A 15,979-nucleotide genomic window follows, 5' to 3' on the forward strand; every position below is an offset into this window, starting at 1 on the left:
TTCAGTATATGACACTGATTACAGCTAAATGTTGAGGAATCATTTTTGTTGAGTGGAGACAAATTTTAAATCACACAGAAACTTATCTTTCCTAACACTTAGAATATATCATTCTGTTAGATGGTGTTGATATTAGCACAGATCAATACCCTGAATGAATTTAGACTTTGAATAATATAGTGTGAGCCTACCACATATATGGTTTCAGAGAATAAATTGTTATAATGGGTCTCCATCAAGTTAACCATCAGCTTATCCCTCAGGGAGGCAATTGGGCAAATAATTAAGTGTGTGGGTCCTAGAAGCCAACTACCTTGGGTCTAATCCCAATCCTAGCTTTTCATGGCTATGTGGCCTTGAAATGTTACCTGGTCTCTCTAAGCCTCAACTTTCTTATCTGTGAAATGGGATTAATAATAATGTGAAGATTAAAGGGTGTAATTAACCTAAGGACCTACTGACAGTGTACTGCACGTACTAGGTAACCAATACATTCTAGTTTTTGGTTAACATTCATTTTTGTACTTCCACACTGTTAGAAATTTGCCTCACTACCAACTATTTCTTCTTAGTTTGTTTGTGATAAATTATGTGGTGTACTGAGCATTTTTCTATATACTAAAGCCTTGGTATTCACAAGGGGCCACCATATCCAACAGCCCCTTGGCTGTAAGGAACATGGGGAAAGAAAAAAGGCCGTGGAGACTGGAGAGGTGCTAATCTCTCAGCTCTTGTACATACACATGGCTTCCCTCATGAAACAAATTTCAGTCCAAAGTCATGGGTTTCTTGTAAACAGCCTCATATTGCAGTTGTGTACCATCAAGCTTTATTAAAATGCTTCCTCTTGCTTGCTGCCCATTTACCATTGAGAAACAAATTCTCTTGTGTACCATGTTTGTTTTTTTTAATATTTATTTATTTGGTTGCGCTGGGTCTTAGTTGCAGCAGGCGGGCTTCTTACTTGTGGCTTGTGGGCTCCTTAGTTGCGGCATGCATGTGGGATCTAATTCCCTGACCAGGGATCGAACCCTGGCCCCCTGCATTGGGAATGCGGAGTCTTAACCACTGTGCCAGCAGGGAAATCCCACACTATGTTTTTAAGAGAACCGTGAAGTGAAGTAGTCCGGTCATGGGCTTTAGCTATAGATTTGTATGTTGGCTCTCGACCCTGACTACACGGATGATGCAGGGTGAGGAATGAAGAGCCCAGGCCACAGTTTTCTCACAGATAAAATGAAAATAGTGGATGAATATAGGGTGGTTGTGAGGAGCAATGAGATGATGCACAGACAGTATTTAGCATAGTCCCTGGCCCATAACATGTCCTCACATAAGGTCACTGCTCTTATTATTTGTAATACGAAGTCACAATAGGATTTCCTTGTTGGAAACTTGGCTAGGCTCAACCTCTGGCTAAAGGTCACACTCTCAGATGGTAGAGAGATAATTCAAATGCGTGGTCTCAGGAAGTTCAAGGTGATATTTACAATTACTTGGAGGTAGAAATGTTTATCTGTGAATCCCAAACACGGGGGGGGGGTTACTTTAGTTTATGAATTGCAAAGATTTGCACAAAAGGCAATTGCACAGACCATGAGTGTTTTAAGGACAAGCTTGTGTCTTATTCAGCTGGTTCCTCACTTTCAATCACAGTGCTAAGCGCGTAGGCATCATCCCTTGATTGTTTAATCCGAACCCCTCACACCTGTTTTGCAAAGGAGGTAAGTGGACGCACGAACTAATACGTCAAAGCTTTACTAGAACAGCTCCTACGTGCTATACGGTACTTTCTGCTTTTAGTAGGAAGCTTGAGGGAAAGCTTGCAATAAAGAATCACAGCCTTTCATGACTCCAACTGGATGAGATGCTCTGGTGTGAAAAACTAGGAAAACAAAGAGTGAAAAACAGATTCCAGAGTTGCCCTCGTGGAGTGTAGAGTCTAGTAAACTACAGAAAAAAAAAAAAGCGTGGTTGTATTACAGTTGCTAAAAGCCATGGTAGCAGAAGCACAGGTCACTGTGGGAACACAGAGTGAGAAGACCTAACTGGGCTTGGGTGAATAGGAAGGCTTCCCCATTATGGGAGGGTCTAATGATTAAGATTTAGCCAGACAAAGGTAGAAAGGGAAGAAAAGAAAATCTAGACAAAAGGAACAGTGTAAAGGACCAAGAGATGAAAATATGTAGAGGTAGATAGAGACAGAGACAGAGACAGAGACAGAGAGAGAGAGAGAGAGAAAGAGCGCCGGAGAGAGAAGAGAGGAGAGAGGAGAGAGGAGACTGGAGCCCCAAAAGGATTTGTGCATGGCTGGACCTTGGTTGGTGACCAAGGAAGGAAGTGGGGTGCTGGAGAAATAGGTAAGGGCCAGCTCCCAAGGGGCCCTCTTGCCAAATTCTGGATTCTAGACCTATGTTAGGGACAATGTGGTGCTATTAATTTGATGGCAAGAGGAAAGGGAAAGTGATAAGGTCTGTTATTAAATTGTGAAGGGAGGAAGTTTTTAAAAGAGCAAATCCCAGATATTTCACATGAAATACTTCAGTGTGTGTCCCTAACACTTAAGGTCTTTAAAAAAAAAACATAACCACAAGCCCATTTCCACACTTTGCAAAATTAACATTAATTCCTTTTGTCCTCTGATACCTGGTCCATATTAAAATATCCCCAGTTGTCAGCAAAATGTCCTTTGTTTCACACTTGGTTTGCTTGAATCAGGATGCAAAAAAGGACCATTTCAATATTTCTTAAGTAACTTTTTATTTTATAGCAATTCTTCCCTCTCCCTCTGCCATTTTTTTTAAATGTCATTGTTTTGTTTGAGTAACTTAACTGGGTCATTTGACCAGTAGAATTCCCTCATTTCAGACCGGAACAAGGTGAATGCTTGCTCATGGTTTCATTTAATTTACAACATGCTTTTTTATGCATTTAGAAATTAAGAAAGCATCTCAAGGAACTTATAGTACATAAGTTCTTACTTTATCCAGCCATGTACACATGACTGTCAACTATGTGCCGATTCTCAAGGTGCCCTGAATACGGCCAGTTACCAGGTTTCTTCACTTGGCTCATTCCTTTTTTCCCTCTCTTGCATTTACCAGGTTTAGCCACAAGGGGGTGAGAGAACGCTCAGTGTTGCTCTTCTGACAGTCCCCAGGTTGGGCTTTCTAAATGAAGGTGCAGGAAGCCACCACCAAGTTACAGAATCAGTTGGAATAACTGGTATGTACACACCCAAGGAAAAGCCCACAGAAAGAGCCATGCTCCAATTTACCACTTAACAAAACCCTTCTTTATTGGTTTCCCTGCTTGGTAAGGATGGCTTAAGTAATGTAATCCAGGTTTTGCATTTTTACAGAATTATATTTTTAAGAGACTTCAAAGCAAGAATTATCCACACACTTTAAATCAGTGTGTAGACTCTTCTTTTGTGTGTTCTCATTCTACCTGGGTTATATCACCCTGAAGAATAAAATATTTATTAGGTATTCAATAATGCAAAATCATGTGCAGAGACTGTTCTTCAACCCCAAGTGTTAAGCCAGACACTGAGATGATTTGAATGTTAGTATGATTTATTACCTTTTCTGCCAGGGACAGCACAGTGCTGGCCTGAATTATAGCCACTTGCTCTTCATTTCTTAAATTCTGTGGCGGGGGTTGGAGAGGTGGGGAGAAAGAAAATAAGCTGAAAACACTTTTTGACATTTATACTATCAGAAGATACTGCCTAACTTGCCTGCCACATACGCATGCATGGAACATTCACAAACGGCCTATTCTATTTAGTAATAATTCTTAACAAAGAGTTCATTCAAAACCTGTAAAAAGTACCTTAAATGTGATGTTTTTATATCTCTAGTGCTGACTGGATTTTATGTTTCACTGTAAGCATACTGCATTAATAGTCATAAGAAAAGCAGAAACATGGGGAGGGTGGGAGGGAGGGAGATGCATGAGGGAAGAGAAATGGGAACATATTGTATATGTATAACTGATTCACTTTGTTATAAAGCAGAAGCAGAAGCTAACACACCATTGTAAGGCAATTATACTTCAATAAAGATGTTTAAAAAAAAAATAGGGAGGAGATATGGGGATATATGTATATGTATAGCTGATTCACTTCGTTATAAAGCAGAAACTAACACACCATTGTAAAGCAATTATACTCCAATAAAGATGTTAAAAAAATGCTTAAAAAAAAAAAAAAAAAAGAAAAGCAGAAACCAAAATGAAATAAAGATGGTGGGAAGCAGCCACACAGCATAGGGAGATCAGCTCGGTGCTTTGTGACCACCTAGAGGGGTGGGATAGGGAGGGTGGGAGGGAGACGCAAGAGGGAGGAGATATGGGGATATATGTATACGTATAGCTGATTCACTCTGTTATACAGCAGAAACTAACACAACGTTGTAAAGCAATTATACTCCAATAAAGATATTTAAAAAATGAAATAAAGAGTAATCTCTTCAGAGCAGTTTGATGTGATTTAATTGATTTTGTTCTCTCCTTTGGTAATTTTTCAAGGGAAAAAAATAGTGTGACTACTTCAACCTACCTACATCATTCATCTAGTATCTCAGTGAATGGTCCTCCCACTGAATTAATATGCCTTGACCCTGTCTGGAAGGTGTTTTTAGAAAGAAAAGGGATTATAGCTTCCTAGTGCATTTTTATGGGGCTGCCACCAACCCTACTATTTAGCAGCATTTGCAACTGCATGACTGATTAATTTCACCCCCATATGCCTCCCAGCAACAGTCAGAAGGTAATTAGCTTTAATCACCGCAGACTCCCTTGGCATTCAAACCTGAAACCTGCGCATGAAAAGCACCTTACCAGTTCCCACTTCTGCCACTACCTTCCAGAGATCCTTACAATCCCTTAGCTGAGTGGTTTGATAGATTTGTTGATACTTTTCCAGAAGCCGCATGCTTAAGTGAACCTGCTGTCTCACTTGCTATTATTTTTTTGTTTTTTTCTATTTATTTATTTAATTGAAGTATAGTTGATTTACAATGTTGTGTTAGTTTCAGGTGTACAGCACAGTGATTTAGTTACACACATATATATATGTGTATAATTACATTTTCAGATTCTTTTCCCTTATAGGTTATTACAAAATACTGAGTATAGTTCCCTTCACTGGCTACTATTTTATACGTGATGCATTGGCAAGTATTTCTTGCTTCTCTTTAGGCAAATTCATATCTTTACTGCACTTAATCAATTCATTACTTACCCCGTTATCACCCAAGATATCAAGCTGCTTTATGAGATCAGGGATGTTCACATCCTGCAAAATCAAGGAGATTCATTCAAGTCGTGGCTTACCATTCTATCAGTGCCTGCCTGAACCTTGAGTTAGAGAGGACATTTTGAGACCTGCTCTTCCTGGGTTTGTTTTCAATCAGGCACAGCTGTTTTTACATTTCCACTTTGCTTTCTATAAGCTGTGTGAACCTGAGAAAACTACTTAACAGTGCATTTTCAGTTTCGCCAACTGCAAAATAAATACTTCCTTCATAGGCTGATTTGAGGATAAAGAGATTGTACATGAAAGCATCTAGGATGTACTAAGGACTCGGGATTTGCTCAGTAACTTTTTTTCTTATGATTGTTGAAAATTGTTTCAACTGTGGTAGATTTCAAGCATTAAGAAAAGTAACAGGAAAGAAATTTAAATAACCAACCAATTTCATTCTAATTAATGGAATTCTGACCTGGTTGAGATTTTGACTGCCACATAGAAAACTACAGAGCAGTTCTATTTTTTAGGTGTTTAGCATTAATTCCATCCTATGGAAAACAGCTGATTTTTATTATAGTCCCTGAGTCAATTTGAAGCAGCTGAACTCCATTTAAAAGAGTTCCCTTGTATATAAACTACATGCACTGATTAGATTGTTTGTGATTTATCTAAAAACAAAACATCTAAGGAAAAGACAGAGTAAAGTGCTTCTCATTGAATTAGAGTTGAATCAAAAAATTGCTTTGGTTTACAAATTTTCACGCAGCCCAGGAAGGCCAGAAGTTTAAACAACATGAGAGTGATTTAAGACAGAAGTCAAAGAAGCACAATTTTCGACCTAATTTCCCCATTAGAAAGTACCACTTTCTCCTCTTACTCAGGTTCAGATAACAGTATAGCAGATCCCTACTGCCAGAAATACAAAAGTCTAGCTCAATCTCAGAGGTAGAGAGAAGGCAACTAAAGCAGGTATATTTGGCAGCTCAGAGTGGGAGCAGGAAGGGCCATGCAGAAGGTAAGGAGAGACCAGGAAGAGCGGGAGGCTTCCTAGCCTTACCTCTGGAATAGTCAGTCACTATGTGATTCTGTTACATTGAGGGACAATATATTTTCCAGGAGATGAAGCCACCTCCACTCGACCTTAATATTTAAAATGTATTCCAATATCACTAAAGACAAAATTATATTTTGTCTAAGTGAGCAACATGTTATAATCCCCAAGGCCTTCCAAAAGTGAAATCCTCCCTAAAACACCCACATCAAAAGAGATGGTGGGCAAGATGATTTCAAGGTTTCCTCTAACACTGAAATTCCAAGATGATGAATTCCATAGCAATTAGAACAGCACAACAAAGGGACTCAACAAATACCTTTTTTCCTGGCATCCTTGAAATATGTTTCTTAAAATATTGAATTTATTTAATATTTCCTCCAGATAATCAAGGGTAATTATCTTAATATTTTGATTCTGTATCACTCTTTATGTTACTCTGTTCTAAATAATCATGGCTTCCTATTTTTTTGTTTTTGTTTTTTTTTGCTGTTACCATTCATACATCTGTCACACATTTATTTTGTATACGTTCTGTCGATTTTCCCATAGATGTGACTATTATCAGTTCCTACATAGTTTGTATCAAAATGACATCCAGTGACCAAAAGACAAAACAGTCACAAACAACCTCCCCTTTTCCAATTCCCAGTTTTTCTACTGTCTACAACATACACAAGGAAACATCTGCCTACCTTGACACCTTCTTTCATACAGTAGATCTGTAGAGCACTCACACCATCTGAGAATGGGTGAATTTGCAGATTAAATGGAGGGGATCGTCTCTCTCTTTCCTTGAAATACAGTGAAGAATATTTGGGAATTAAAAAAAAAAGCAACAACTGATTAATCACTAAACCAGTTGTCTGTGGCCTCTATGCTATTTCAGCAGCTTATCAATATGCCATTTGGCAAAAAAAAAAATCGAACTCAAGATCTTCATGCTTGAATTTAATGGAAAAGAACTGATAAGTCAACTAAGAGATGTGGGAGAAGAATTTAACATGGTGTCATACAGTTTTGCAAATTTTTTGATCAAGGGAATGTGGGAAGGGGAGTTCCATTTTAAACTACATGAATATTTACAGCTTTCAGGTATCACAAAGAATGTTCTTCTGACCATGAAGTTTTATGGCAGCACATGGTCTTTTGCATATTCAATCCACTCAAGCTTTATTAGTAAGATTTGTGGGCTACCAAAGATGACTTAACTCTTCTTCACTGAAGCATACCAACTGCTAACTTTATCCAAACCTAATGTAAAATAACCTCAAGAAGAAATTGCTGGCAAAATAACAAAGAAATCAAATGGGAAATTTTCTTATCCTTTACATATCAGCACACATTCAACCAGACCCTAAGCCAGATTCTGCATGATACAGTCAACATTTGATTTGATTGATATGTTTTACTTAAAAACAAAGACTCTGAAACTTGGTCAAGTTAACCAAAGTATTTCCTAAAACAAATTACCTTGCTTCTTAGCCTTTTGCAGAATGCATTACAGAATAAAAAGTTTACTTACAAATTCAAGGGTCTACAAATAAAATATTTTTGTATATAGTACATTTTAAACTATAATTCTTGAAGTAATATTTTCTGGAGTCAGAATTCAATGAAGGATGGAAATGATTATTTAAAAGCAATGAAATATTGATAAAGTTTGAAATATATTATTCAAATTATTTAAAAATTATTCATTAGCCTTGTTCATAAAGGCAACAGTGTTGTAAAGTATAGTATCTGAGCAGACAATTTTGAGTTGCATCAGTGCTTCACCACGTACTAGTCACAGGACTTGGGCAAGTTATTTAACCTCAGTTGCCTCATCTATCAAATCTTGGTTGTGGCTGTGAGGTCCAATGAGAGTATGTATCTGAAATGCTTAAGTTAGCACCTCACACAAAGAATGGGTTCAGTGCATGTTAATATTTTTATTATCATTATCATCATTTCCTTACTTCTAGCTCTAGATTTCGAAACTCCAGCAGCTCATTCTGGTCTCTGGCATCCTGCAGTTCCTGTTGGAGCCGGTGATTTTCTGCCTCTTGTTTTTCTATCTGATAAAGTAAATCCTCAAGTTAGGTGGACATTGCGAAAAGCATCTACAACTTTGCAAAGCAAGCATGGACAGCATTCATTTACACAGTGAATAAATTGTCTAGAACATGAAAAAAGTCCCAAGTAGATGTGAATAAAATAAATCTTTAGTTTTCCCTCTAGTTATCCTTTGGTTGAGTATTTCCGGTCATAGAGGAAAATACTGGAGGATGCCTCCATTCATTGAGATAAAGCCTAGGGACGCTATGAATAGTGACTCTGTCCCTTATTGTCTGGGACAGTGTCCAAGAACTAGATTTAATGGTGCAAATAATGGAGACTGACACCTCTTATTTCTGGAGTTACAAGTTGTTGAAGAAATATTTTTTTAAAACAGCTCTGATCCTACACAAACATTTGTTGAATTCCAGTTACCTGCAAAATAAAGCCGAAGTCCTCAATGGAATTCAAAAACCTTAATAATCTGCTCACCAGATTTAGGTGTTATCACTGTCATGGCTACACACACACACACACACACACACACACACACACTCACATGTGATCACACACACTTGAATCTAGAAACCCAGATCTACCCTATGTTCTGGTTACTCCAGGAGCTCTGTCTGTGCTCACCTCTGCCTGAAAAGGGCTCCCCAATTCCCTTTTCTACATGAGGAAATCCTATACTTCCTTGACGTCTCCTAACATAAGAGCCTTCCCCTGGCTCCTCAATCCAAAGTGACAACTCTCCCTTCTGTTTTCCCATAGGGCTTTCCTGTAGGACATCTAGCGTAACCTGATGAAGCATGGAATTAAGTTAGTTGTGTACAAACCTGCCTTGCCCTGTACACAGTGCCCGTGTCCACAAGGGATCAGAACATTTTCATGATCTGCAATAGGTTTGGGGCTGCCTTCGATATTAGCTGTGTGGGTGGGCCTTCTGTACAGTAGCTATTTAAAATCTTGAATTTAGAAAAAAAAAATCAGGGGCTTTTTAATGTAGGTTGAATCTTACTTTCTCAAGGATAAACACTTGAAGTAGAATGTTTAGCTTTATTGTCACTTTGGTTTTCTTTTACTCTTAGAAGCCTGAGCTCAAAAAATTCCCCTTTTAGCCCAAAGAAATCCAGACCAAAGAAAATCAGAAAGAAAACATAATGGGAGTTATTTTTTTAGATGATAAATAAGTGTAATAACACTTATTACTGGGCATCTCGGAGACTACTAAAATCTTCTTTTTCTCATGGCCTCCTGATATAGAAAAATTATAGAAAAATAAAGATGGGGGAAAGTGAGATACTATGTAACATTAATTTATGTAGCCAACTCAAGTTTTTTCCACTAGATTTTTGTGGTCTAGTAAACTTTTGAAAGTTTTCAGAAGTTGACTATTTCCTAGAATCTTGGATTGACATCAGAGATGGGATATTTGGGGAGATTCCTGGATCTGGTGGTTAGCACTAGCCATCATATTAGTGGTTCACAGGTGGCTACAATTCATAGACCAGGGCTAATGTCCATAAAGTTTCTTTATAGGGACCTGTAACCTTTCTCAGAGTACCAGTCCTCGATCCTGGAATACCCACCCCCCTTCTATACATCAGCTCTGTCTCTCTCATCATGTAGAAAGTGAGACAGGACCAGAGGGAGGGGAGGACAAGCATCTTCTTTACCTTTTCATGCTTACCAGGGTGTTGCGGTTAACTTTTATTACTTGTCAAGGCTAGTGAATATTGGTAGAAACAATCCTAAAATAATTTCTATATAACTCTACGTCACCCTACAGAATTATTTCCCTTTTTCAAATGGGCTTTCAAATTCTCTTTCTGTCAAGAATAATATGAGATTATTTTGTAATCGTTTCACATCATGAAAGGGAAATACCAAAGGAAAAGCCACGTTTGAACTTAAAATGATCTCTGTTGTATTTCACTGCCCTTAATCAAAAGTCTATGTTCAGCTAACCCAAATTAATTCTATCTATTGGGCCGAAACCATGCCTTTGCATCTTGATTTGTTCCAACCTCCTGGAAATGCTCTTTTGTGCTCTGGATGCATCTTTTGAAATGTTCTTTCATAAAAATTAAACAAACAAGCAGCCAACATTAGCAAAAAATTAACAGTAAGAACACAGTCTATGCTGGGTTGCAGCGTGTCCTTGCACAAAATAACAAGTCCTATTCACAGGGTGCTCTTGTAGATGGACAACCACATAGGATGTGTGCATGTGTGGGTGTGTATATATATACGTACAGTATATATATACGGGTAACAAATCAATAGGTTTCAGGGATCACGTCCTTTCAAGTCGGCACAACGCCCAGCGCAGAGCCATGCACACCACGTGCCACTCAACTGATGGTGATGGCAGTGACAGAGATACAGTTGGGCACTCAGCAGAGGGGAGCACAGCATCAGAAAAGCCTCCCCGTCCCCTAGCCCCTGTGCCACTCCTGAGAGGACCCCCTGCTGCTCCTGGATCTCTCATCATTCTCTCCTCTGCCCCACTAGGGTGTTGCGCCCCACATACCTTTTCTAAAAGCTCCTGGTTTCTCTTAATGAAAAGTTGTTTATCTTCTACCCAGTGTGAATCCTGTTTGACAAAGAATATCGCGCAGTCAGCATTTCAGAGTGGCATGAAAGAGCATGTGTCGTCAAACCACTTTGCCAGAGCTGTCTTCTCTCCACCCGGATTGTTTGCCTGCCAACGACTGGTAAATGACACCCACCCCGGCCTGCTCCTTATTCCAAGACACTGGGGCCAAAGTTGCCAGGAAAATTTAACCCCCTTTTTATTGTCACTCACTATCCCTATCTTTTTAAGTCTGAATAATCCAGGACCAGCCTTCTGGGGACTCAGAAGTGACCACACAGGCAAAAAGTGAAAAGGGTCAGAATGCACACAGGCTAGATACATATGGATGGAAAACATTAAAATGCAGAACCATAAATGTAGCATAGAGGCAAAGAATGCAGCTTGAGGGGGTGGGTCTTGGTCTTAGCAGCTCATGACCGCTCTAGGCTATGTGTACAGGGCTCCTCTTCCTCTGGCATTCTCTCTCTTGCCCAGCCTCATTCACTGTTGTAGCTGGGTTCACACTCTGGCCAACAAAACACCAGGGACAGAAACAGAGAGTTGAACATTCTGACACAGTTTGAGAAAGGTCACTGTGGAGAGCCAAGCCGTGTCCTGGATGGGCCCATGCACAGCGTGATCTAGAGGAGGGTCAGACTGAATTGTCTGCATCTGCGGAAGTGGGAGCCACCAAATGCCTACCTGCCCTTTCTGAGCCAGAGTCGCTTCCAGATCTTCAATTTTGGCTTTATACCTTAGCACCTCTGCCTGGAGTTGCTCTTGAGCCTAGTGAAATCAAAATTCCAGAACTCAGTAAGTGAAATGGCAACACAACATTTTTCTTCCCCTCATGTTCCTTGATTAGAACTCAACAAGCGAGGGAAAAAAAAAAAAAAAAAAAAAGAATATTCTATCACCAAAGAATCTTTTCAATCTATTTTTACAACCTAAATTCTCTGTGTACAACTTTCAGTGGCTCCCTTTACCATCAGGTTAAAATTCAAACTGTTTAGCTTGGGATTCGAGAACTTCTCTTATGTTTCCAATCTTTTCCCACCACTATCAACACAGGGTCCATCCCTTACCTGCTGGTGATCTCCTTGTTTCCTAAATATGCCTTGTACCTCTCCGCTTCTCTCTTTATTTGAACGACTTCCCCTTCTGGAAAGCCTTCTCCCATTTTGCCTCCCCAAAAATCCTTCCGTTCTTTCAAAGCCAACTTTGTGCCCTATATTTAAATCTAAATACAAATCTATGTATGTATGTATGTATATATGTATCTATCATGTGTTTTGTGTGTGTGTGTGTGTGTGCACATGTGTGCACATCAGCAGTTTGGGACACTGATTTGTATGGAACAACCTTATTTCATTTGGTCTAGTAATTTTTTAGATTCACTTGTATTCTCTCTTAATATGATCCTACTTTTTGTGAAAAATAGCTTTTTTTGTTTTCTGGTCATACACGTATTTTTTTCCTTGTCTTATGATCTGGATAGGTTCAACAAAGTTGAACAAAATCAGCGATGGTAAGTATTCTTTTCTTATTATTCACCGTGAGGAGAATATTTCTTTGGACTGTTAAAGGTTATATTTACCTTTATCAGGTTAAAAAATTCCAAGCTTTGTTTGCCAAGAATTAATTTAACTTTGTTGGCACAGTGGTTAAGAATCCACCTGCCAATGCAGGCGACACGAGTTTGATCCCTGGTCCGGGAAGATCCCACATGCCTCGGAGCAACTAAGCCTGTGTGCTGCAACTACTGAAGCCCGTGTGCCTGGAGCCCATGCTCTGCAACTAGAAGCCACCACAATGAGAAGCCCATGAACCACAACGAAGACCCAACACAGCCGAAAATAAATTAAAAAAAAAAAAAAAAAAGAATTATTTTAACTTTGAATGGGTGTTGAGTATAACCTATTTTTCTTCCTTGTCTTGAAATGATTAGGTCTTCTGTTTTCACTGATACTTTTTCATCTATACTATTTTTGCATTTCTACTTTCTTTGAATTTACTCTACTACTCTTTTCCCAACATCTTGATTTGTTTTAGACTATTTTGCTCAGAATAGTAAGTTGTCTTACTTTAATGGCCATAAACAATGCTAAACCTGTATTTTGATGGGAGAGTGAGACTAGAGAAAGAAAACTGGGTTCTATGTCGTCACCTCTCCAAAAAACCAGGCATATGCTATTATTTCAGTTGACCAATCCTATGCTGGTAAGAATGGGTAGTAAATACTGATAAAGGAATCCACAACTCTTACAGTATTAGGGCACAGACATGAAAGCACACACACACACATCCCTTCCTAATGATTGCTTACCTGTCTATTCCAAATCACGGTGGGTTTTCTTTAATGTTTACTCTCTTATGTATGTGTATGTGCATGTATGTATGTATGCTACCATTTAAAAATATAGCTATAATATCTATCCTTTCCCACTAACCAACTAACAGTAGTTCCTACAACACTCCTCAGTACATTGTAGACCTTCTAATTAGGAAGTAGGATAAAATCACTGGATGGTCACACTCTTTCTTGCCCCAGGTAAACTAACCTACGAGGCAGTTATGGCATGGTGGTTATGACTGAACTCAGAAGGATGAGGTTCATATCCTAGCTTTCATCTAAGCTACATACCCTGGTTTTAACCTAACTAAGCTACATTTAACTTCTACTAAGCTACTATTTCCTCTCCTGTAAAAAGGAGTTAATAATAGCATCTAACTCATAGAGTTGTTTTAGGATTACACGAGATAATGCATATAAAGTACTCAGTACAATGCTTGAAGCACAGCAACGACTCAATAAATGTCAAGTATTAGTACTGTATGTGGTTTTTTTTAAAAAACAGACTTATGAGAGGCAGTTGCAACATAATGGAAAAAACAACTGACCCAGTATGATATGACTTGGAATCCCAGTTTTGCATTTATTAGCTGTGTGATCTTGGGCAATTCAATTAACCTCTCTGAGCCTCAAATTCCTCTTTTATATAATACCCACCTTAGGGGGCTGGCACAAGGGTTAAGTGAAATACTGTTAGTGACAATTCTCAGTAAGCTGTCAATGTAATACTGTGCACTTATTAACTAAGAAAAAGAACTGGCTAACCATTGCTTTTGAAAGATAAAATTTTTTTTTTTTAAAAAGCAAGAAACTAAAAAACATGGATTATCAAAATTCAACATTGTTTAGCTTTGAAAATACAAGTTTTCAAATAGCAAAAATAAGACTATGTACTCAAGTATCTTTAAAGGAACAAAAGCATCGATCTAAGCTGGTTCTAATGTCTCTAGATCCAAGGTTTGTTGACATAAAAGATAAAGCAGTTCAAAACTGCAGTGGAGAGAAGGGTACAGAGAAAGCTACCCTATTGGTACTTTTATGTCTGCAATACTTTTATGCTGTGACTGTCGCAAGCCTATTCAGGGAACTCTCCCAGATGTACACTAACCTTGGCTTCTCTTTCAGCATCAATGATGCCTCCAGTCTGCTCCTGCAAGAGGGCATAGGCTCTTTGGAGAGCCTGGTACTCTTTTGTTAATTGTCGGAATCGTAGCTCAGATTCTTCAGCTGCTAGACTCTTGAGGTTAAAAAAAAAAGTCAAAAAATAATTATGTTATGTTCAGGTCCTGTGTTCAATGTGAAATATTAGCATTTGTCCATTTTTTAAAGAGAAATGAAGGTTTGTATGATATTGGATTCTATGTGATTTTATTCTTAATTTTAAAGTATGTGTATGGGCACAAATATTATGACACTTTCTAGATGCGCATTTCAGAAATATTTAAGTATTCATTAATAAGAGAAGCATTTGCTTATTTATACATTTCTGATTATTACCCATTTGGGCTTGGATTACAGACAATTTTGGATCCAAATGAGAAAAACGTACACCCAGATTTTGGATCCAAATTTGAGGAGATGATAATCAGAGTTTTAGTTTCAGTTCCTTTCAATACATTCATATCTAACAACTTCTTCCCCAGATAAATTATAAAAACATAGTTTTACAGCATTAGGTCCCAAACTTCAGAGCATAATACAATCACCAAGGAGTTCTGTGAAAAATGCAGATTTGGGGGTTCCACCCTCAAGATCCTGAGTCAGGAGTTGTGTGGTCCAGGAACTTTCATGGTAATCGAACCCCCTAGATAGTTCAGATGAAGGTGGCCGACAAAGAAACTTTGCTAAACACTGTCTTAGACTTATTTAAAAGCTGTTCCTCTAAGCTTCTCCTTTGGTTCACGCCTTCTCTGGATGAAGAATCTGGGAGAATAATTTTATTTTGAAATAAGTCTTCAAGTTACAGAGCTGAACTTCAGAGAAGTTTCTACAAGGGCTACATAACATAGGTGAAGCTATTTCTAAGAGGTAACAAAGTCAAGCACAGTCTCAATATTGGTCACTATTATGAGATTATGCACTGTTCATAAAGCAGATAAAAAGTGAAATGTTTTTTCTCCCCCTTCAACGAAAGATGTGGTGACAATATCACAAAAGATGAGAGAAGTGAAAAAGCTTACTTCATCCAAGTCATCGTCAGGAGTAGCTGGCGTTCGGTCTGTTCTAAATGAGGCCATGGATGATGTTTCTGAATCCATGGAGTCCTCATCGTAGCCAATAAATGGGTCCAAAACAGGCCTCTAATGGAGGGACAGTACATATTTACCAACAAAACTAACAGTGGGGAAAGTCAACATATTATTAAAGCACTGTCAACTGGCAAACATGCAAATGAACAGAGAAGACATGGATCCTTTAATGCTTCTTTGATGAAATAAACATATTAGGCATGAACACAATAATTCCAATAAATGTTTGTCCTATGTTATTTCACTTCTGATATTTCGGAGGAAGATTCATTAATATTTGGCTCTCTTCATAAAAACACTGTATCCTCTTTTATGTTACATTTTATACCATGATGATTTTATGTCATTTTCTCGGTCCAGTATTTAAAATATAATCAAGGAATTCTGAAAGTCCAGGCATCTATGGGAAGGGGATTATCAACTCATATCATCTAATTCTACATCCAAA

The 15,979-nt window shown here is 38.4% G+C and overlaps 1 protein-coding gene and 1 long non-coding RNA gene across 12 annotated transcripts in view; one reads left to right on the top strand and one right to left on the bottom strand.

The window, feature by feature from the left end:
• LOC309624596 overlaps positions 1 to 15,979 on the top strand; it is a 467,785-nt gene that overhangs the window by 397,395 nt on the left and 54,411 nt on the right. The gene's annotated exons all lie outside the window — the stretch shown is intronic.
• The window catches only part of JAKMIP2 (janus kinase and microtubule interacting protein 2), a 197,235-nt gene that overhangs the window by 30,046 nt on the left and 151,210 nt on the right, over positions 1 to 15,979 (bottom strand). For 9 of the 11 annotated variants that reach the window (XR_014242000.1, XM_082382683.1, XM_082382680.1 and 6 more), the window contains 8 exons: positions 15,463 to 15,582; positions 14,391 to 14,519; positions 11,632 to 11,715; positions 10,885 to 10,947; positions 8,270 to 8,368; positions 7,004 to 7,102; positions 5,249 to 5,302; positions 3,586 to 3,651 (listed from right to left, as the gene is read on the bottom strand). Coding sequence is in view for 10 of the 11 variants with exons in the window: in XM_082382683.1 (XP_082238809.1) it covers positions 3,586 to 3,651; positions 5,249 to 5,302; positions 7,004 to 7,102; positions 8,270 to 8,368; positions 10,885 to 10,947; positions 11,632 to 11,715; positions 14,391 to 14,519; positions 15,463 to 15,582 (714 nt within the window). In the remaining variant the exon portion in view is untranslated. The remainder of the gene's footprint in view (positions 1 to 3,585; positions 3,652 to 5,248; positions 5,303 to 7,003; positions 7,103 to 8,269; positions 8,369 to 10,884; positions 10,948 to 11,631; positions 11,716 to 14,390; positions 14,520 to 15,462; positions 15,583 to 15,979) is intronic. The other 2 variants (XM_082382685.1, XM_082382684.1) reach the window with 2 other exon arrangements.

Source organism: Balaenoptera borealis (genome assembly GCF_965194805.1).
Source record: "Balaenoptera borealis genome assembly, chromosome: 2".
Classification (NCBI taxonomy): Eukaryota; Metazoa; Chordata; class Mammalia; order Artiodactyla; family Balaenopteridae; genus Balaenoptera; species Balaenoptera borealis.